The following is a 22,840-nucleotide window of genomic DNA, read 5'->3' as shown; positions in this document are numbered from 1 at the left end:
TACCGTTTTTCAAAGTGATGAGCGTGGTCCCCAATCGTCCAGCTGGTGTTACAGTCTTGTATCCACCCACCTTCCAGGATAAATCTTTACCCTTAAATTAGAAAAAAATAACACGTTTAATAAACTGGTTCAAGAAAATTCAAACTCGTTCAATTCAAGAATATTTGAAAACTAGAGAAAGAAAAAAAACCTAAATAATTTCGAAGACCAGCTTGGAAAGCAACACCAAAAATAGGCGTATTATACGGGAAAAGAAGCCAGAGGAAAAACCTCAAAAAGTCATACGTTTTTCTACTCCTCACTTCCTACATACATGCATTTTTTATCTGGCAGACACTTAAGAACAGAAAATTCTGTATTTTTGTGTTTTATTAGGGCTGGCATTTTCTTGCAAGTCTCATAGGGAGACTTTCTTATGTGTGCAGAACTTCCTGGTTACTCTTTAATTTAATTTCTCATACACCATTAGCTCAGATTTAAGCTTTCTAAGGCATTCTAAGCGGCTTTTTTAAGGCTAATTTCAAGTAGATTAATGAGCTAAAACTATGCTATTCCTATCACTAATTGTCTGGTGCTAATTTGGCTCATTTTACTGCACAATCGTATTTCTAGCATTAAGTGGTGGAAACAATCTATGTTCTATGCAAAGATATCTCTTTTGTTACTCCAAAAAAAAAAAAAGTGAAAAGCATGTAAAAAAAAGTACCGTTAAAAAAAAACATCTAAAAAATTACTGTTTAATTGGGCTTCCTCCCAAATCCTGCTTACCTCTGGAAAAAAGCAAGCAAGTTTTATCTTGTAACTAGAAAAACATGGCTGTGATCCATAGTTGTGAGTTTGACCCGTTTTTATTGAGGATGATTTTAAGAAGCTGAGTGAGCATATATAAATGAAATAATATTTGTCACTCAATATTTCTGTTCTGTGTTCATATTTCGGTTATATATTATTATTGGTAAAAAAAATTGCTACTACTTTTTGAGGCTGGTTTTGATGACTAATAATAGCTGTTTTCTTCTTTCAGAGTAAAATGGGTTTTACAGGAGGACTAGGCCTCGGGAAACTGAAGCAAGGTAGGGTCGCCCCTGTTGAAACTACCCAAACAAGAGGTCGTTTGGGCCTTGGCTCCAAAGTTCCAGACGTCCTTGCACCTGCCAATGTCATCTGGGACTCATCAGCAGAGGTTTGTATCACCTTTATCATAATTGCACCTAATCGTCACATAGTGAAGTACATTTCATTAATAAATTTAAATTAAATTAGTTAATTTTGTTTAATTAAAATTACATTAATTTTGTGATATTCATTTTTATATTTTTAAACTTGAATCGATCTGTTAAATCTTTTAAAATTGAAATTTTTATTATTTTTAAATTGTTAGCTTCAGTTTTTAAATTTTTTTTAAATTAATTTTGCTTTCCCTTTTATAAAGAATTCATAGATACTGTAAAATATGGAATAATTTGAGCAAAATTATGTTATTATTGAATGTTGAAATTTTATTGTTGTCTTAAATTTAAATGCTTTAAGATGTATGGTTCTTTTTAATAAAACGGTAAGACTGTCTCAAAATTGCATACGAAGATAAAATGTTCAGTAAAAAAAAGTTGTGAAACGTTACTATAAGTAAGAAAATACTCGGAGGTTTAATGACTGTTCTAAAGAACCTTAATAATCACTTAAGTATAGTTAGGTTTTTGATCAGGTTTGTAACTCTCTTAATCCCTTTAAATTATAATAAGTGTCCAAAGTAAGTCTCTTTAGTAAGAAGTAAAGGGGTTTTAAAATTTAGTTCTTAAAATTTAAGATTTTATTTTAGTTCTTTATCTTTATTAATTGATGAATGATGGTTCTATATCTTATTATAATAAATAATGATTAATTGACTTTGATGAATAATTGTATAAATAGAATCATAATTAATTTTATAAATAATAAATATTAATTCATAAGCTAATTCTTTAGATTCAGTTCTTAGGAATATTGGTGACTTTTCATTTGTGATTTTAACTAATTTGCTGGCTAAACAAATCCTTGATTTAGTCTCATTGCAGTCTTGTTTGATTTAATCGCTTGATAAATTCAATTTTTTAAAATAATTTAATTTGGTTAATTTCATGCTGACTTTTTTATTAAATGTTTATATTGATATTCTAATTCTTTAGAAGATTTTCAAAGCATTAGAAGCTTTTCTGATGGCTCATTATTTGTGGTTATAAATAATCATGACATCACGACATTATGACTTAATAAATGTCATCACAACATTTGTTGTAAAAATTCTCACAACCGGAAAAATTGTTTTTCTTCTTTATTAAGAAAACTTTAAAAATTCTGTAAATACAAAATGGTATAAATAAACTATTAAACTATCTCGTGCAAAAACACGTCCGTACACGACCTATCGCGGTCAATTGGATTCTTTGATGTAAAATATAGATTGTTATCTGTTCTTAGAAGACTCCTACAGTGATAAGTTATTCCTAGATTCATTGAATCTGCTCTTAGAGTATACTTAAATCTCTAAGGATATTAACATATGCTAAAGTCGGATATATCCTTAAAAGGATATTAGCATATGCTAAAGTCGTAGAATGTAGCATCAAGAGCTATAACACTTGGAGGAACCTCATTCCGATTCTTGCATTTTTGCATTTTCCACTTTTCCTTATCCACTATCCTATTTTTATAGTAAGCTAAATCACCTCATTCCAATTAGTAACCTATTAGTAGACAGTAAGCTCGTCCTCATTCCAACCTCATGCCTCCTCACGGAATTAAATTTTAGATCTTTCAGCGGAGGCGTATGCTCGTCAGTGTTGACAGTTGTAGGTAAAAGTACTAGAACCGAAATCATCTAATATTTTCTTCAGCCATTCAAGGATAACTTAGAATTTTCCTTAGAATATTGCCCCAAAGGATCCCCCCTTCTAAAAAATAATTAGTACAAAATGTAATTTGTTATGCACTTAAGTTTCCTCTCTCACTAGAAAGGCAATTATTTGATAAGGAAAAATTCCTTAGGCCCTACAAATTTCTTCTCAGGCTGCTGCAAAATCTTCCAAGCCTTCCCCTGTTTTTTGGGCTGAGGGAAAAAAGTGTAAGGAGAACTTTTCAGGCGGAATCATCCACAAGAGATTCTTTGGGGGATTTCAGCAGGGATTTTATTATTGGTTATTTATCTATTTTTTTATTTTATTTAATTCATTTAATTATTGTATTTTTAAGTATTTCTTTAGTTGATTTAATTTATTCTTATATAATTTAATGGTTAATAACTCTCTGCAAAATCTTCCAAGCCTTCCCTTGTTTTTCGGGTTGAGCGAAAAAACTGTCCAAATTTATTTATTGTTTCCAGGTTCTACTCCCTGGGGATTACTAGTACCTTAGTTACTCGAGGGTACCCTCTCCTAAAATATGTCCCCTCTAGTACCCTCTCCTAAAATATGGCTGTGTTCACATATTCTTCAGCGTGTCAAGAAGGAAGTGACCGTTGACTGCTTACTTTTTAATTCACTACAAAGAAATATCAGGTTAAACTTTCAAGACTAACTAAGAAAGGACATATAAACTGAAGTATGACAAAAAAGGGAAAAAATCAATGACGAAGAAAAATAATGAAGAAAAAAAAACGACGTTCGCTAAGGTGCAAAAAAAAACTAACATTTTTAATTTACCCGAACAGGAAGGATGAAATGACTAACGAAATATCTACTTTCTTCTCTATCGATTGGTGAATTTCGGAAGGTCTTTTATTATTAGTTAATTGAAGACAAATTTTACAAATATATTTTGGTCCAACCACAGTCAATCTTAATTAAGCCCAAATGTTTTATTTCAGCTCAATGTGAAAGCTCGAAAAATTTCTGAAAATAGGACTAAAGCTCATCAAGATTATCTGAGCTCGAAATAAAAAATAAAGGTGTTATGTTCTTTAAAGGCTTGCTGATGCACCCACATATCGGTTATGATGCAATTCTTCCAACGATACCAGGCTTGTTCTAAGGGAGAGGGGTCTTCGAGTCCGTAAACCCTGAAACCTCAGAGTTCTTAAAGTTCTATTGTATAATATAATTTACCCATTTTTTCCGAGTTATCCCCCCTCCTCATCCCCCAATAAATCTGTGCACCTGCATGACTTCAGCTATTGAATGTTTATTTCTCCTTTTATAAAGGGGGCAGGCTAACTTAAAGCTTTTCTCACATTTATATTCCCAGAAATTAGTAGTCTTGCAAACAAACATTGTTTTTGGTTTAAATATCTTAAAATTTCTAGTAAAACTTCAGTTAAGACCTTCTATTATGTTTTCTTGTGCCTTGAATTTTATCTTTTTATTTATTCACTGGCTGAAAATCAACCTTATCTGGAAAGATTGCCTACACATGCTTATAGCAATTACATATTTCATTTGGTTTTGTTCACTTGGGGCTCTTTTAATTTGCCTTTTAATTGTTCTTATTGAATTTAATTCATTTAAATTATTTATTTTGTTTTTATTTTTCAGTTTTATTTATTTATTCAAAATTTAAATTATTATTTTGAAAATAGTTTATTCGTTAAATTTTATTATTTGTTATTTGTTTAATTTTTATTTATTTTATTTAATCTAATTTATTTAATTATTATATTTTAAGTATTTATTTAGTTGATTTAGTTTATTCTTATTTAATTTAATGGTTTATTACTTTCTATCACAAACTCTTCTTGATTATTTTATTCATTTAATCGCCAAAAATGGCTTATAGCCAAGAATGTTATTTTCTTTAGGTAATTGACTTTAAAGCAAAATTAGAGTGGATGCCACCATTCCATCAACCTGTTCCTAGTTTTGAAGAAATGAATAGCTGGGTAGTCATAGGAAGACGAAAGGAGGCTATTGAAGATGAAATACAGTTCTGTGACCCTGAAGTGCTTAGCGAGGTTCTAAATTGTAAGGTAAGACGTAATCATATTTGTAAGCTAGGGATGAAGGGGTTTTTAGAATCCTCTCAGATTTGTTCAAGGGACTCTTCTCCTTTTGGAGGATCTGTTTTGTTATTTGACAATTTTACGATGCCGCTGTTTTTTCCAGTTGAAACAAAAATATATTAAAAACACCCAAAATCTGATGAAAGGAACATAAACAAAAATTTTTTTTAAATGTTAGTTTTCCTATTGTTTTTCTTTCTTTTTTTTATATATTTTTTGTTATGTTTTTTTTTTCGCTTTTTTCTTTGCGAATATTTTATATATATATATATATATATATATATATATATATATATATATATATATATATATATATATATATATATATATATATATATATATATATATATATATATATATATATATATATATATATATATAAATTGTGTATATATATATTATATTTGTGTATATAAAAAATTTTTTTTCTCTATCACCTGTTTTTAATATATTATCGTTTCAATTATAAATAGAATGTATTGTGGTCTAAATATTATTTGCAGTTGTCTTTTCAAATAAATCCATAAGATATAAAAATGTAGCAATATGATGGCTATTTAAATAATAACTGTTTTACGCAACTCCCATGCAGACAGATAAGCATGTTGCGTGGTGCGATATTAGATCTGTTCAAATGCATCACCCTTAACTATCCCCCCCCCCTGGATTTCACTATTTCTTCAGATTATGGTTATTTCTACCGTAAACACGCTATAGACAGGCTATATTCCCTATCGTTTCTAATCAAGAAACGTTTTTTTAAGTAGCTTGTGATCATGCTAAAGCGAGGAATCATGAGGACGGAATGGAGGCTTATATCGGTTGACGGGTACCCAAAATAATCCGTAGTCAGTTCCTCTGCCAAACTTCCTCTTCCGTCTTTTGGGGTGCCAACGTTTCAGACCCATGCTTGATCATGTTACCATTGTAGCTTCCAGTATTCTAGTCTTGTTTCCCGGATTTATCCATCCTATTCTTCCAAACTTCTTTCAACTGTGAAGAAACACCCTGGGCCTTGCTGTACTGTCACTGTCAGAGTAATGGATATTGTGAAATCTTGGGTATTCTCGACTCAAGCACTCTTCTTTTTGCTCCTCAATAACCGTCACATTAAAATGCGAAAGTGACCAATCACAATACTCCTCCATACTTCAATATAACAATATAACCATCGCCTCTTACTTATGTTGTATCATTCTAATATAATTTCCTACCTAGAGAAAAGAAGAATCAATACAGAGAAATAAAAAATACCAGAGATTTAAGATAAAGAAAAGAACACACGGTTAAGATACATCTGATTTATTTAACGTTTCTAATCAAGAAACGTTTTTTTGAGTAGCTTGTGATCATGCTCAAACGAGGAGTCATGAGGACGGAATGGAGGCTTCCAATGGTGCCATGCCCAATGAATCATCGCTACAGAGTCTTCAAATCACGAGATTGCTGAGTCATGCTAATTGCCTTTTTTTGCATTAAATTTCTACTTAAATCAATTTTGTATTTCTCACCTGATTTTTATTCTGGATTTTACCCCCTTTCGGAATGGTTCCAATTTCCGTGCCCTCCTCGAAATAGGCTTGTGCGAAATTACCGCTTCTTCCACTGCCTTCATAACCCTAAGAAAAGATTTTCAACGAGCCTTTAATCCCTCGTCCAGAGCTTCCATTCCCATTATCAGTCAACCCATCAGTTGGCATTTAGCCATAGGCTGGTGGGTTCATTCAACTGGCTCAATTTGCGTTTTGTTCAGAAAAGTTTACTAATTTAACTATTTACACCCTGTTGTGCAAAAAGCGGTATAGCAAAGTAGCAATACTGCTTGATAGTTTTCAGATTGCCTTTGAAAAAACCATTTTCGCATATAAAAATACTTTTTGCTCAAAGAAAAGCTGTCAACACACAAGTTGTGCTGCTAAAATATCGGCAGCTTTTGAAATTCTGTCAAATTCTGTTACTGGCAGCTTTGGAACTTTTTCCATGCCTGCTCACACCTTAATTCTGAACGTCAGGTTGTTTATTGTATGATTCATGACTGAAAATTAATTAGTGCAGAAATTCTGTATATTAATTTCGAATAAGCTTCCCAGTGAGATATGAGATATGAGATATACATTTATTAAGAAAAGAAAACAAACATTATTCGCCATTCGCCTGCCAAGAAAGGCAATAAGCTTGTAAGGGCAAGCGAGGTTATCACCCTCAGCTAATTAAAACCACATTCATATCATGCTACTCAATACAAAAGAAACTTAACTGATGAAGGAAGAAAGGAAAAAAAGAGAAAGAGGAAAAAGACAAGAAGAAGACAGAAAATTAACAGCAAGTAAATCAGGGAAATGCCTTGAATAGAATGACAACCTGAAACGGGCCTTACATCAAAATTATTCACGAGATAAAAGAAACTTCTTTACCCGTGACTTGAAAGCCGGAAGGCTAGTCACATTTTTCACACCCTCGGGCAAAATATTCCAAACATGGGGACCATAATGGCGAATCATAAAAGATGCCCGAGTAGTACTCCTAAACTCACGGGTTAAGTTATCAGCTTTTCTTGTATTATGACCATGACGGTCTCTATTAAACGTAAAAAGATTTTCAAAAGCAGGGGGAGCAGGCGATTCAAGTATTTATACGAGAAAATCGCAACTTGGTAATCACGAATTTGGGATACTTCCATTAACTTATTCTTTTTAAAATGCTCATGAGACGGAACATCATCAGAATCATAAAATTCCGATGATAATTTTACAGATTACTGCTAAGTAGTAATCTACTAAGATTACTAAGAAGTAAGATTAATCTACTAAGTAGTAAAGCAGTAGTTAGATTACTACTGCTACTACGAGTGAACACTCACTGCAGTACCAAACCACCTCATGGCAAAACACTTGTGGATGCTCTTTCCCCCCCCCCCTATACAAGGCTCTTGCTCCGAGACATATCCTAATCGCTTTGTCCCTCACTAAGTCGAAATAAACTGATTTTTGCTTTAGAACAGTATCGGTTGTTGAATTACATTACATGTTGAATTACATTTATGTATTTATAATAATAATATATATATATATAATAATATATATAATATATATATATGATATATATATAGTATATAATATAATAATATAATAGTATATAATATAATATATAATATAATATATATATATATATATATATATATATATATATATATATATATATATATATATATATATATATAATATATATATATAATATAATATATATAATAATATATAATAATAATATATATATAATAATAATATATATAATTTATGAATTACATTACATGTGAATTACAATTAATTATCAGCTAAATGTCTATTTTTTGAATTTTACATCTCTTACTTATATGGTTACGTTAATTACGCAATTAGCTTACCGACTAGTGTTAACCCGTCATTACTATTTAAGCACGGAGCTATCATAGTTACCAACTGTTGCCATGGTTACCCTCCCCCCCGTTTTACCAACCCATACATCTAGAAGATTCAAATGCCAGCGCTGATCATGCTTTAGTTTACTTTTTTCGAGGTAGTGCACTGGTTAGATGCAAGTCTTTTCGTATATACTGATTATCTTCCCACAATTTTGAATATAAATACTGCAAATTCCCCTTAGGGAAATAAACATAGTAAGGTTAGAGCTGGTGAATAAATAGGGAGTATTTCTTCCCTATCTTTAGGGAGATACTCCCTATAGGGAGTATTCTTCAGCAGGGAGGATACCAAGGAACTACTACATCGGAGTTTAAGGGTGTTCCCCCTTAAGCTTTAATTTCTGTTCGGTTATACTTACGTTACGTACGCCCCTCTCTCGATTGGATTAGCTAGCCGCTAGCTAGCAAGCAACCCGCTAGCCGTCTGAGATTGGAATCAAGTAGCCTAGTCTTACTTATTTTTCTAAAGCCTAATCCTGGACTTATTTAGTAAATGAGCTTTTTCCAAGTGATAGTGAATATAGAATTGGCTGTATTCACATCATTAGATATATAGAATATAAAATTCCTTACAATTATTAAAACAGTCGTTTTTTATGATGATTGTCAATGTACTGAATACTAAATCACATTGAGTTTAATTTGTTTCATTGGAGTTTTTGCTTAAGAAAAAAAAAATAGAAAGACATGTAACAATGGCTTCTTATGAACTTGGTCATAACTTAAGTCATAAAATGAATGGTTGATTAATACACATAACAGTAATTTCTAAACAAGGATTCTAATTTACAATTCTAAGTTATAAACCAAGCTAAGTAACCGAAATCAGGAGAAAGTATGCTAAATATTTTACATATGAATCTAGTGCAGCTATTCTATTTATAGGCTGTTAAAGCTACTTAAAGTAAAACATTTGGGGCCATATTTTTTTAATTTTTCGAAGTTTTGTACTTTGCCTTATCCTTGTTTATCTGCTGAGCAGGGATTTTGGGGGTTGGGGGTGTTCCCTTACATTAAATAAAAACCCCTTTTAGTATTTTCTTCGGAGAAAACCCCCAAAAAAATCTCGCCCTCTGGATTTCAAAAATACCTTCAGCTCTATCTTTATTTAAAAAAAATCAGACAGAAAAGAATCCTTGCCCTCACCCCCTTCTCCACTATTTTTTTTAAATTAGTGTCCCTGAAGATATTTTTCTAGCAGATCTATATCAATCATTTTCTCCTTATCTTTAATAATTCGTTTCATTAGTGTATTAATGTTATTGTATTTATTTTGTTAATATTTTTAAGACTGTGTTTGACTCTTTGGACGAAAAGCAGTTGCGAGATGCAAGGACTCGATCGAACCCCTTTGAGACAATTAAAAAAGTGTTTTTCCAAAATAGAGCAGCCGTTAAAATGGCAGAAATCGATGCTGTTACCGAGTTTATGTTTACTAACTTCAATCAAAGGAATGATGATGTAAGTTTTTCTTCCGTTTCTTTTCTTGGAAATTTTACGCTACTTCTTCCCATTTGTGTTTGTTTTTCTCAAAGCGTAAGCCCAAAACAGGCTGTTTAAAAAGGAAATGTTTTTTTTACCTGTTTTCTGTTTCTACCTGCTCTGTACAGGATTTAACTGATTTTTATAGGATGGTTCTTTTGTTACAGCATTTTTTTACTTTTTATTTCTTGTGTATTTTTGCTCATAATTACTCTAACTAGGCTTATTACATGATCAAGATTATCAGAAATTTGGATCTAAATTCGATTTCACATCTCATAGATTTACATTTACAATGTCCCAAATTTCCTTTTATCCTTGGTGGATCTATTGCCCAGAAACTGGGCGATAGTATAAGACCGTTCTTTTTAAAACCTACTTTCTTCTACAAAACTTTAAACTGTTCCATTAATGTTCGTTACTGCTTCATCGACTTAGTCTTCAAAAACTTATATCTTAACATATATTTTTACTCAATGTGTTTTAATGTCTTTTAGGAGGGGGGGGACGAGATGGTAAGACATTCCAATTAACATCACCTATGACCCATCTCTAAACTCTTTTTAAAATCATAATAATGGTAACAAAACATATTAATGCTCTTTTAAAAATATGTCGATCGACAATGTAGCTTCTTATCTTCCTTTGAAGCGCTCATATAGGCTAAGCAAATGTGTTATCCAAACATATCCACCACGCCAAGTCTTCACTCAAATGTCTTGGCAGAATTAGGGTAGGGGTGACGGGTTAATTCCTGTTGGCATAAATAATCTTTCCTGTCAAAGGAAGGACCACTCATCAATACCAGTCTAACGCCATGAGTATGAAATCCAACCACCTGATTGTTCGTTTGATATCTCTCAGGTGCCTGAAATGGAAAGCTCTGAAGTGAAGGCCTAAAATTGAGGTTTTTAGGCCTTAGATGTCCCCATCGTCCATCGTAATTCTTGCACTGTCATACTCAACCTCGGGTGGATCCTTCGGGAAGATCGTTGCTCTTTCACATTTCTTTACGTCGATGGAAGTTAACTAGTATAAACAAGCCCTTTTTTTTATTTTGGTAAATATTAGGTTAAAGCAAATAGTTAAGTGAATTAATTAAATTTAATAGTTAATTATATTACATAGTATAATAATCAAAATATGAAATAGTTTTTATATAAAAAAATTACTTTTATAATTGGTTTAATGAATAACCAAATTGAAATTTAATTAATAATCAATTTAAAAATAAAAAATTTAATAAAATGTTAAGTAAAAAGGTAAACACTATCTCGAGTAGTTCGTAAGCTAAAAGATGAAAATACATTTCACTGAGCATTTTAATGTTAATTGCAAACACACTAATCACAATTGGGGCAAATAAACCTTGGAACCCCTCCCCCGGGTAATAAAAGAAATCTTGCCTTTGGCTATGTAAAAACAACTATGCAGATTTAGTATATTTTTTCAGGTTGGGCTTTATTTGAAAATATAAATAGACTGTTGATAGGATGTAAGCACAAAAAAATAATGCAAACTACAAAAAATTAAGCAAGAAAAAAGGGGTTTGAATTTCAACAAAGCAGTGAACAAAAAACAAAAACAAACAACAATTTAATTGAAAATTATACCGAATATTTCGGCCCCACTTCCGAAAGCCTTTCTCAACGGAAAAAAACTGAAAAGAGCAAAAAAAAAGGTTTTTTTTAAAGATAACACACAAAAAAAACACGATAACTAAACATACGAAGAAGAAGAAGAAAAAAGAACAACTCACTTTATAAACAAACTTCCAGCACTGATGTTTACAACATAAGAGAAAAACCAAAGCGAATGTCTATAGTGAAACCATGGGTCACTCCCCTCTTAACATTCAGTGTATAAATGGGAATCTATTAAAAGTCAAGACTATATTTACTTGAACAAACAAAAAAGGTCACCAAACGCCAATTCCATCAACCCTAACTAAATCTCAGAGGTTAATCGACAAACTCATGAGTCATAAATTAAATGGATTTTTTTTTTGCTTGTTTAGCTGCAGTCCGTTGACTTTTCCCAGTTTTGAGCTCATTCTGACTTTTGTTCGCAAGTTTATCACTTGTTCCAGGACAATTATGTAAATAACTACTGGTTGATGATTTTACCTACTCCTTAATTAAAATTCTATAAATTGATTTTATGAAAGTAGGTTTGGTGGTGACTATAATTCTGGTAATTTCACTTTTCGTTTATCGGGAAAATGCTTTTAAATATCTGATGATTAATTTACTTATATTTGGGGATCGTAACTCCCGGTGCTACGTCAAGAGCGGTTGTTAATTTTGCCTGGCCAACAAGTTTTCTCTCGGGAAACTAACATTCGTTTTAAATTGCTTATGATTCTTCTCGTTATTATTTGTTTTGGACCATATTTTTTAACCTAATTTTAGATAAAATACAGGTTTTTGAAGCTTTTTTCTTTTGCGTATATATTACGGACACAAAGGACTTCTTCACGTCACTTGAATACTTAGTTTTCCCGCAGCTGAATACGAGACCGAAAAGAAGGCCAATTATTACAATTATCTCACTTGTTACATTTGTTAATGTTACATTTATTGTTACTCACAATTGTCACATTTAGCTTACCGGGCGGTACCCGCTTTACTACTTCTTCTCTTTGGGCAAATGCCAAAATATTCTAGTCCGTAAGTCCTTAATAGACAGCGCAACGGTGCACAATAAAAAGAAATTCAATGTTCCAAGGTATTAAAATTGTAAATGCATTTATTTATATATTTATTATTTATATTTCTATTTATGCAAATTCCCAAGGGAAATTTATTGATTAAGTCCCAAGGGAATTCACGCTCAAATATCAAAACTGTCAATTAGCCAGCAAATAAAAATAACTCCGATTATAATTAAATTTTCAATAAATTTCCATAGGGAAATCACACAGGTTTAATCTTTATGTATTAATAGGCTATATCCAAAAAGAAGCTGTTTAAGTAACGAACTCTCAAATAAGACTGAATTCATATGCTGCTTGATTTATTTTGAAGCTCTGTTTCGTGTTCTTATTTCGACTGTGAAAAGAATCGAATATTCGTAAGATCCTAATGCGCTTAGAAGTATGACATTCTTCATACTCATTTGTTTGAAGAAGAGGTAGACATGGTCTTGACATGAAGTGTTTCAAGCAAGATTTGCTAGCATATAGTATGAACTGTTAGAATGAAATTTAAGAAGATTCAACTTTTGTCCTAATTTTCTGCTACCCAGAAATTCGAAAGTTTCTAAGGCAGGAAATCAACTGAAATCTACTGAACCAACTACGAAAAGGCCTTTGAGACAGGCTGCTAAACAAGCAAGATTAGCTTTAAGAAATTGCATCTAATCATTTTATTCTCTTTAGTTTGAATGAGTTTATATTTCTTCATTTCATTCTTTTCGCCAGTCCTGGTTGAACTTCGCTGAAGTAAGGATGCTAGGGCTATATTTAAAAAAAAAAATTGTTTTAATAAGTGTTTTTATATTCAGTTTTAATTCTCACAATTTGATGTAAGTTCTTTTATATATATATATATAGTATTGTATTGTGCTGAAGACGGCCCTTGGACATAGGGCCGAAATATCTACATAAATAATTTCCATTGTCTTGAAAAAACTTTCCCTATTGTTTCTACGTTGTATTTGTTTGTTCGTTTGAAATGTTATCGTATCCCAGTGCTTCCAGGTAGTCATTAAAATTCCTTTAGCCATTAAATTAGCATTTCCGGGTTTCCATTAAAATGAAGTTTTGCATTATCTTGCGACGTGCTCAGAGGAGGAGTACAGAACCCATGTTCTCGGGGTCTCTTGCAGTTTTAAACATCGTACTTTTAAAAAGTAATTTTTAAATATAATTCTTGGCTTTTAAATAAAAAATTCGAATATTATATAAATCTTGATGTATAAATGTCCTTTTTTCTGCTCTTTTTTTTTTTTTTTTTTTTTTTTTTTTTTTTTTTTTTTTTTTTTTTTTTTTTGAATTTTGTAGCTTCCACCGAAAAATTATACACCGTGCCTGACAGACTCTTATGTGCATGGTCTACTATAAATACATTAAAGTGACTAATTCAACTTTCTTTGTAATCTTTTAGGCTTCAAATGTTGACGCCAAGGAGCCTCTTTATTTTGCTGATGTTTGTGCAGGTCCTGGTGGCTTTAGTGAATATGTTCTCTTTCGGAAGAAGTGGCATTCTAAAGGCTTCGGTTTTACTCTGAAGGGGGATAATGACTTCAAGCTTGAGGAGTTTCTTGTTGGGCCGCCAGAATGCTTTGAACCGTATTATGGTAAGTGATTAACTAGATTTTCAGAATAGCGTGTTGCTGTAATATCAATTATTTTAATGCGAGGCAATAATGAATGCTCTATAGATCAGGTATAATCTTGATAGCAGAGATGAGGAATCATCTATGAACACAGAGATTCCCGAATTTCTGGATCTCTTATGGACTTCTGGATCCCTTAATAGTGTTTTAGTGCCTGAATTGTATAAGATCCATCAATGGCTGCAAGGTTCAATGCGGAAATATTACCTATGATAGATAAAAAGAAATGATTAAAATTTGTTTTTTGTGAAAAAAAGCACCTTTGTATAGGAATGATTATATATTTTGAAGGAAAGTATATAAAAGCGTAATTTGCAATTATTACATTATTTTACAACAGTATTAACTTAAAAATGTCTAGGATAAATTTCAAGGCACGATCTATTAGTTGTTTGACATAAAAGGCTGCCTACGTGCTTGGCATCGTAACTTTTCAATTTTTAGGAACATAAATGCTGCTATAAGGGGCTAAAAATTACTTTGTGAAGTTTTCATGGTAAGGAGGGGAGGTCTAGCATTTAACTTTTTCTGTAATCATTGTTTTATTGTCTTTTCATGGTGGCTGTCTCTTGACGCACAATCGAGGGACTTGCTAGGAGCAGCAGTTTCAGCGACCTCATGCAGCATTTAGGACAAGCTTCCAAGTAGGGCCACGTCATCCGTATAATTGAGGCGATTCGTGCAAAAAAAAATCAGAAAAGACTTGGGCTCCTTGAAATCCATAAAATGTTTTAATGATAACTTGAAATGACCAATAATATGAGGATTATTAGGAATCAGAAAATTAAAGTTTTTTTTTCAGCAAACAATTTCTAGAAATTCTTTTTCGCAATCGAAATGGCTTATGTTTTCCTCCCAATTTGTCTTGTTGTTTTTGTAGAAATTGTCTGTTTAGCAGCTGAACCACCCATTTGAACCTCATTTTGACCCATATAACTCATTTTAAACCAGTTTAACAATGTAATTTTTTTCAGGTAAGAATGGAGATGGCAACGTTTATGAGCCAGAAAATATTACTTCATTAAAGGATTTTATATATGACAACACTGACGGCAGAGGAGTCCATTTTATGATGGCCGATGGAGTATGTAGTCGAAAATATAGATATCTCAATGTTGTTATCTAAAACATTCAAGTGTAAATCCTAAAAGATCAATAATTACACAAATTAAAAGGGGGTATTATTTCTCCAGCCTAACTTTTTTAATTAATTATTACGCATATTAGTGTGTAAAAATAAACCTAGCACAGCTTACTGGTAGCTTAAATTTTTAGTCCATGTTATATTGCGGCTGTAATTAATTCAGTTTTGTATATTCAGTTGTTTTTTTTTTCTATTGCGAAATGTACATGTTTTTGCTCAAGCAAATTTAGTTGTCGAATTTGGCCGACTACAACTTTTGTAGTGATTAAAAAAAATATTCCAGTTCCCGTGGTTTTTGCGTAACAAGTTTCTGTTACGTTCGTCAAGGCATGCTTGTGAGAACATCCAAAACGGGTGAATCGCACGATTGGTTAATACGGTTGGAATAATCGCACGGTCGGAACAATAGATCTTCAGTTGGGAGGTAGGAATAATAAAATCGGAGAAGACCGTTAAAATTTTAAGGACAAGGGAGAGCCAAAGAAGGGCAGGAAAATCTTTGGCAAATAGCTGAATGGCAAAATGTTCTCTCACCTGTTGACGAGGACTGATACTCCATCTAATTTGACCGACTACGTAATATGATCACCAAAAAATTACAATGTTGAAGGCGAAAGTGAGCGCCTTTGAATAAAAATTTTTAGGTTCTTATTGTTCAAAAATAGTTCGTTGACAGTTTGCTATCGATTGTGTTCTTTTAGTTTTTGAAAAAGGAAACCGTTTGATTTCACCACAATTACAAGAAAACAGTTTAAAAAGGCACGTTTTCTTGCTGAAACTTTCTGAAGCTTTTTAGCTATTTTTGAAAGCTTATATGGTTCCCCGTAAGGCATTTCCTGGTATCATAACAAATTGTAGACCATGGTGTTTACTCTGCCTTTTCCTCTTATGGTCAGACAACGTGTTCTCTCGCCTCATTCTTTCACAATATTCATATGTTTTCTTGCACTGCCTACTTCTCACCCGATCCCACTAAAATATGACGAGGGGCCGTAGATTATGTTTTCTTAGTCTTAGCCTAGAAATTTTAATCTTTAGAAAAAGAAAGAAAGAAAAAAATCTCAATATAAAGAAACAAAGGGGACTACGGCCAGTAGAAGAAAAAGACAAAGTAAAACGATGAGGATATTTGGCATGTATAAAACAAGGCATATTTAACGCTAAGAAACAAAGAAATCTAAATGTTAAGAAAAAGAAAGAGAGAAAAAAATCTAAATATAAAGAAACAAAGGGGACTACGGCCAGTAGAAGAAAAAGACAAAGTAAAACGATGCGGATATTTGGCATATATAAAACAAGGCATATTTAACGCCAAGAAACAAAGAAATCTAAATGTTAAGAAAAAGAAAGAGAGAAAAAATCTCAACATAAAGAAACAAAGGGGACTACGGCCAGTAGAAGAAAAAGACAAAGTAAAACGATGCGGATATTTGGCATGTATAAAACAAGGCATATTTAACGCTAAGAAACAAAGAAATCTAAATGTTAAGGAAAAGAAAGAGAGAAAAAAAATCTCAATATAAAGAAACAAAGGGAACTACGGCCAGTAGACGGGCAAACTAAAACGACGCGGATGTTTGGCAGGTATAACACAAGACATCTTCAACGCTAAGAAACAAAGAAATCTAAATCTTAAGAAAAACTAAGAGTGAAAACAAAATCTCAATATAACTAATAAACAACGATAAAATCTAAAATAACCATATTTGTTGCCACTGTGATTGAGCACCACAGAAGCCAAATAGAGTTGCTTCAATGACAACAATGACGCTAATAGACAAAAATAAAAGAAAATGGATATAAAATTAACTATTTTGTTGCGAAATAATCCTTTTGCTAGCTTCCTCTGCAATTCTCCTTAGACTTATATTTAACCTAGTCCCCTGATGATTTTGTAAAATCTTATTACCCGTATTAGCTATTGGTTCACTGTTAAGAAGAATGTCATTAATCGAATCACCTCTTCTTCTTGAAGATTCTCTTCAGGGTTCTCTTGCTCTCTTAGTGAGGATTTTTTCTCTCTTTGTTTTTGTCATGACTGGCCAGGTCGGCTTTAGAACTTTCATTTATAAATCTTAATGTTAGTGTTAAACGCTTAAAATGCAAATTTCTAAGGAGTAAAAGAGAAATCAACTAAGTTGGTTCCGTTTGTCTATTGGATAATTGTATTTAAATAAAACTAGTAAAATGTCATAAAATAGTCAAACTGAAAGGGTTTGTGGTAAAATGTAATGGATTTATAAAGATGGTCTAATTTGAAAATCCAGAAATTTATGAGAATTAGTTTCGCTTTTATATTTATATTTTATTTAAAGATTTTAAATAAAGATTTTATTTAAAGACCGCTCGTATACGTGCGATCCTATTTTAAAACTTGGGCTTATGAAGCCACGTCACTTTGAGAAACACAAATATAATTTTGGCAGAGGCCACGTCAATACTTCAGATATCTTGGGAGGGTACTAAGACGTTGTACAGTGATACGTTGTATAAGATACCTTGTTTTCAGAATTCTTTACCTTAATGTTGCCATGGTTTTACGGCGCTTTAACATTGCCGTGAAATATATTCGTTTAATATCTTTTATGTCATTCAGTTTCGTTGTCATAGCTGAGCGGTTAATGCGCTGAACTTGCAATTATTTCCTGAGGTTCAAGTCCTAGTGTTACGGATTGTTGGGTTTTGGATAGTGGCCAATGGTCTGACTCTTTGAGCTCAGCCAGAGTCGAACCAGCTCTATGTCGGCACCAAAAACAGTGGAAAAGTAATTAGGAGGGATGTGCGAAATCAAAGAATGGCTGGCCCCCAATCCCCATTGTATTTCTTGACCGAATGGCCATGAAACGGAGATCAGCACCGCCGGCTTTGCACTATGAACTTTAGTGTTGTTTCATTACTTTTACCTATACCAATTTTGTTAAAAACATGCAATTGTTTGTTTTTGTAAATTTTGTTAGGTGGGGGGATTATAACTTGTAATCATCCCCCTCTCACAATTACTTAGTCAACCAAGTAAAATTGCCAATTTGGAGCTAAATAGCATGTCAGTTTCTTTCAGTAAGAAGATTCGCGAGCTAAATATAAATTTCCAGAATTCTAAATATATTAGCAACTTAAACTGTGCTTTGTGTTTGTTTGTAGTTTTATAAGAAACACAGTTTGGCTGTTTGATTAATTACGTGAATAGTACTTTGCTTTTAATTGCTTTGCTTTTCTCTCATTGTAATATAGGCTTCGGCTTTTATTTCCGTTACTCTAAATAAGTTCTATTTTTCAAGGTTTTTCTGTTGATGGTCAAGAGAATATTCAAGAAATTTTGTCAAAAAGATTGTATCTCTGTCAGTTTCTTGTTGCCCTTTGTGTTGTCCGTACCGGTAAGTTTTTACGCGTTTGTTGCCCTTTAATTATGTTGTTTTGTAGTTTTTTAGCTGCCCTCTGTTGTACGTACCAGTAAATATTATTCGTACTCTATGATTTTTTTGTAGGCTACCAGGCTACTTCTAAGAAAAGGATCTTGGAATAGGGGATCCATCTTTTTTGTAAATGAGTGGATTTATGGACATTTTAAGGGTTCAGTTTGCGAGAATAGGTTATTAGAATAGATTAATTTACGTTACTGGTGAAGTTGGTGGATGTAGTGAAGATGTGAAAAGTGGAATAGCCAAGGCACAGCGTATTTATTCACAGTTTTTCAAGAAAAGGTTTTCACTGAATACATGAAATGAAATTAATCACCTTAATTTGGTACAGCTAATGGGTTTTTAAAATCTAATAATACCAGAATATATATCAATATTAGGTTAATAATTGAGAAATGTCGGAGTTGTCAAACATCTTTGGTCCTCACTTTTATAGATTATTATTTTTATATATATATATATAGATGGGCAAGCGTTGGATTCTGATGAAAGAGCTTTATCGAAGGTCTTATCCTTGTATGGTATACAAGACAAATGTATTACAGCGATTAAGGCTGTGTACGAGAATAATAACACTGCTGCGGTTAAGATAAGAAATGAGGATAGCAGCTGGTTTCATATTAAATCAGAAGTTAAGCAAAGTTGTTTTCTATCCCCCTTTATATGGATAGTTTTGATGGACTTTGTCTTAAGGAGCATAGGGAAGGCAATGGGAGAATACGGATTCAAATGGCGGGGGAAAACTTTTCTGGACTTAGGCTATGCCGATGATTTAAGCATGCTAGATGAAATTGTGAGCAAAATGAATGAATTTTTTGAGGTTTTTCGAGTTCAAGGCTCTAGAGTAGGTTTGAAAACTAATGTCGAGAAGACTAAGTTGCTAAGGCTAGGAGTAAGTGAAGATTAAAAGGTGGCGTTGGGTGACTAAAGGATTGATTAGGTGGACAGCTTCACTTACCTTGGTAGTACTATTAGTAAAGATGGTGGGAGCAGTGAAGATGTTAAGAGTAGAGTAGCCAGGGCTTGTTTTTTCATAGTTGAAAATAAGTTTGGAAGAATAGGAAAATAAGTCTACAAACCAAGATTAGAATATTGGAAGCTACAGTGATAACAGTGGTCAAATATGGTTCTGAAGCATTGGTGCTCCGAAAAGCGGATGAAGATTTGCTAGATATTTTCCAGAGAAATTGCCTACGGATTTTTCTGGATACCCCGCTGACTGACCATATTTCAAAGAGTAGGCTGTAGGAAATGTGTGGTTCAATTCCACTATCTATGGCTATAATGACAGAAAGGTTGAGATGGCTAGGGCATGTTCTGCGGATGAAGCACAGATTGCCGAAGGTTTTTCTTATCGGCCTACCATCTAGAGCTAAACGGAAAGTAGGTCGTCCGCTGTTGGGGTGGGTGGATATCATAAAGGAAGATTTGAGGGGAATGGGATCTTCCTGTTAAGGTGTAAAGAGAGAGGCTTTGAACAGATCGGGATGGAGGAAGAGCGTGGGTATCTTTGCTGGCCTCGGGCAGCTTGGTGCTGCAGTGAGTTGTTAGTAGCAGTAATAGAATAGAAATAGAACTAATAAGTGGTGCTCAGGTCAGTTGTTTTAATTTTCTTTTTGTTATGGCACTTAGTATCTACCAAGTGACATATAGCGCGATCGCAAATTCTGTCGGTCGGTCATTCGGTCTGTCTCTCTGTCCCGTTTTGCTAGTTTAGGCACTTCCAGATAAGCTAGGACGATGAGATTTGGCATGCGTATCAGGGATCAGACCAGATTAAATCAGAAATAGTCGTTTCCCCGATTCGACCATCTGGGGGGGGGGAGTGGGGGGACGGCTAAATCGGAAAAATTAGTAAAAATGAGGTATTTTTAACTTACGAATGGATGATCGGATTTTAATGAAATTTGATATTTAGAAGGATGTCTTGTCTCAGAGCTCTTATTTTAAATCACGACCGGATCTGGTGACATTTGGGGGGGGGGGCTAAAATCTTGGAAAACGCTTAGAGTAGGTTATCGGGATGAAACTTGGTGGGAAAAATAATCAGAAGTCCTAGATACGTAATTGAGATAACTGGAATGGATCCACTCTATTTTGGGGAGTTGGGGGGGGGGTAGGGTTAATTCTGAAAATTTAGAAAAAATGAGATATTTTTAACTTACGAAGGAGTGATCGGATCTTAATGAAATTTCATATTTAGAAGTGTCATAAAGATATGATGATAAAGGTCATAAAGGTGAGATGATGTCATAAAGATAGGTTTAAAGGAAATGGGAACTTTCTGGAAGGTTGTAAAGAGGGAAGCTTTGGATAGATTGGGATGGAAGAGGATCGTGGGCCACAGGCGGCTTGGTGCTGCGATGATTTATTAGTAGTAGAAGTATTATTTTTTTCAGGGTTGTTGAAAGGCCAAATAGCTATACCCTTGGAGATACCACGGTCTCCCTGGGAATAGGTCTAAGTTATAAAATTTGCCCATTGCTTACGTAGCCTATTATAGGGAAGTATACATACATTATTTGAGTGGGGGGGGGGGGGTATTTTCTGCTAGGTAAGTTTTTCACGAGGAGAATTTCCCATGGGGAGGGAAGTTTCTAGGGGATGCTTTTTTTATGCTCTTTACAAATATAATAATCGCTTCTATCGTAAATTCAAATAACCTAACCTAACTATAAATAATTTTGGCACTGAGAAAACGTAGATTATTTTGTTGAAAACGACCGAGAAAACAGCGCTGAGAAAACGTTGTATTATTTTGTCAAAAATGACATACCCTTACATGGAAAATTCGTCCTTTTTAAGAGCTAAAAAGGTGATTAAATTTGAATTTGCGATAGAAGCGATTATTATATTGGTAAAGAACATAAAAAAAGGCATCAAGTGGTATGCTCACTTTATTGGTAAGTTAATTATATGAACTGTGATACATTTAGCACTTGTGGAAGGTTACCCTTTGAAAAAGGAACGAATGAGGGTCTGGCTCCTAGGCTGTACCAATTCCTTAGATTTTCTTTCACCAAACCTAACTCAACTACTTCCCAAAATGGCAAAACGCCCGTCATCTTGAGTTTTACCAAAGAGCCAAATACAAAAAATTATACCTCTTCGCCACAATTTTATCCAAAATATTACTTAGAAAACTCAAAGGCAATAGACAAAACGTCGTAATTCTTACCTGTCACTACAAAGCTCAACTGAACTGATTAAACAAGTGAAATGATCCTTTTGTTTAGCATTTAGCACATAATTTTCTCTTCAAGAGTAGCAACAGTTAAATACTGGGATGTTTAATCCAATGTGTCAAGATGAAAATGTTTCAAACAGTTTGTGGAATTTTGATACCAATAGATACATCAAAAGAATTAGATTTTAATGCTGATTTTAAATATATAAGTTTCATCAAGTTTAGTCTTACCCATAAGAAGTTACGAGCCTGAGAAAATTTGCCTTGTTTTCAAAAAAAGGGAGAAACACCCCTTAAAAGTCATAGAATCGTAATGAAAATCAAACCATCAGATTCAACATATCAGAGAACCCTGCTGAAGAGGTTTCAAGCTCCTCTCTGAAAAAAAAATGTCCCTCTCTGAAAAAAATGTCCCTCTCTGAAAAAAAATGTCCCTCTCTGAAAAAAAATGTCCCTCTCTGAAAAAAATGCCCCTCTCTGGCAAAAAGAAAATGGATTTGTTTTTGCCAGAAGAAAGATTAGGGATGCATGTTTATTTGTTTATCTGTTTCTTTGTTGTTTTTTTTCCAAGAGGTGATTGTATCAACCCAGTCGTCCTAGAATGTCGCGAGAATGCTCATTCTGATGGAAATTAGAAGTTCTAGTCCCATTTTTAAGAGACCAAAAAAATTGGAGGTCAACTAGGCCCTCTCCCCCGCCCCTTTTTTCTCAAAATCATCCGATCAAAACTTTGGAAAAGCCATTTCGCCAAAAAAAGCAAAAATCAATATGCAAATTTCGTTTTATTATTCACGTACGATGAGCCAAAATCAAAACCTGCATTAATTCAAAAACTTTCAGAAAT

At 33.2% G+C, this 22,840-nt stretch overlaps 2 protein-coding genes across 10 annotated transcripts in view; both read left to right on the top strand.

Moving 5' to 3' along the window:
* The window catches only part of LOC136027568 (microtubule-associated protein futsch-like), a 682,876-nt gene that overhangs the window by 361,578 nt on the left and 298,458 nt on the right, over positions 1 to 22,840 (top strand). The window lies entirely within an intron of this gene.
* The window catches only part of LOC136027570 (cap-specific mRNA (nucleoside-2'-O-)-methyltransferase 1-like), a 46,998-nt gene that overhangs the window by 894 nt on the left and 23,264 nt on the right, over positions 1 to 22,840 (top strand). For all 3 annotated transcript variants that reach the window (XM_065704949.1, XM_065704948.1, XM_065704950.1), the window contains exons 2-7: positions 1,025 to 1,183; positions 4,769 to 4,936; positions 9,717 to 9,887; positions 14,015 to 14,207; positions 15,221 to 15,331; positions 18,669 to 18,764. In XM_065704949.1, the coding sequence (XP_065561021.1) occupies positions 1,025 to 1,183; positions 4,769 to 4,936; positions 9,717 to 9,887; positions 14,015 to 14,207; positions 15,221 to 15,331; positions 18,669 to 18,764 (898 nt within the window). The remainder of the gene's footprint in view (positions 1 to 1,024; positions 1,184 to 4,768; positions 4,937 to 9,716; positions 9,888 to 14,014; positions 14,208 to 15,220; positions 15,332 to 18,668; positions 18,765 to 22,840) is intronic.

This window comes from Artemia franciscana, chromosome 5 (assembly GCF_032884065.1).
Source record: "Artemia franciscana chromosome 5, ASM3288406v1, whole genome shotgun sequence".
Taxonomy (NCBI): Eukaryota; Metazoa; Arthropoda; class Branchiopoda; order Anostraca; family Artemiidae; genus Artemia; species Artemia franciscana.
This window is presented reverse-complemented; position numbering and strand designations above follow the sequence as displayed.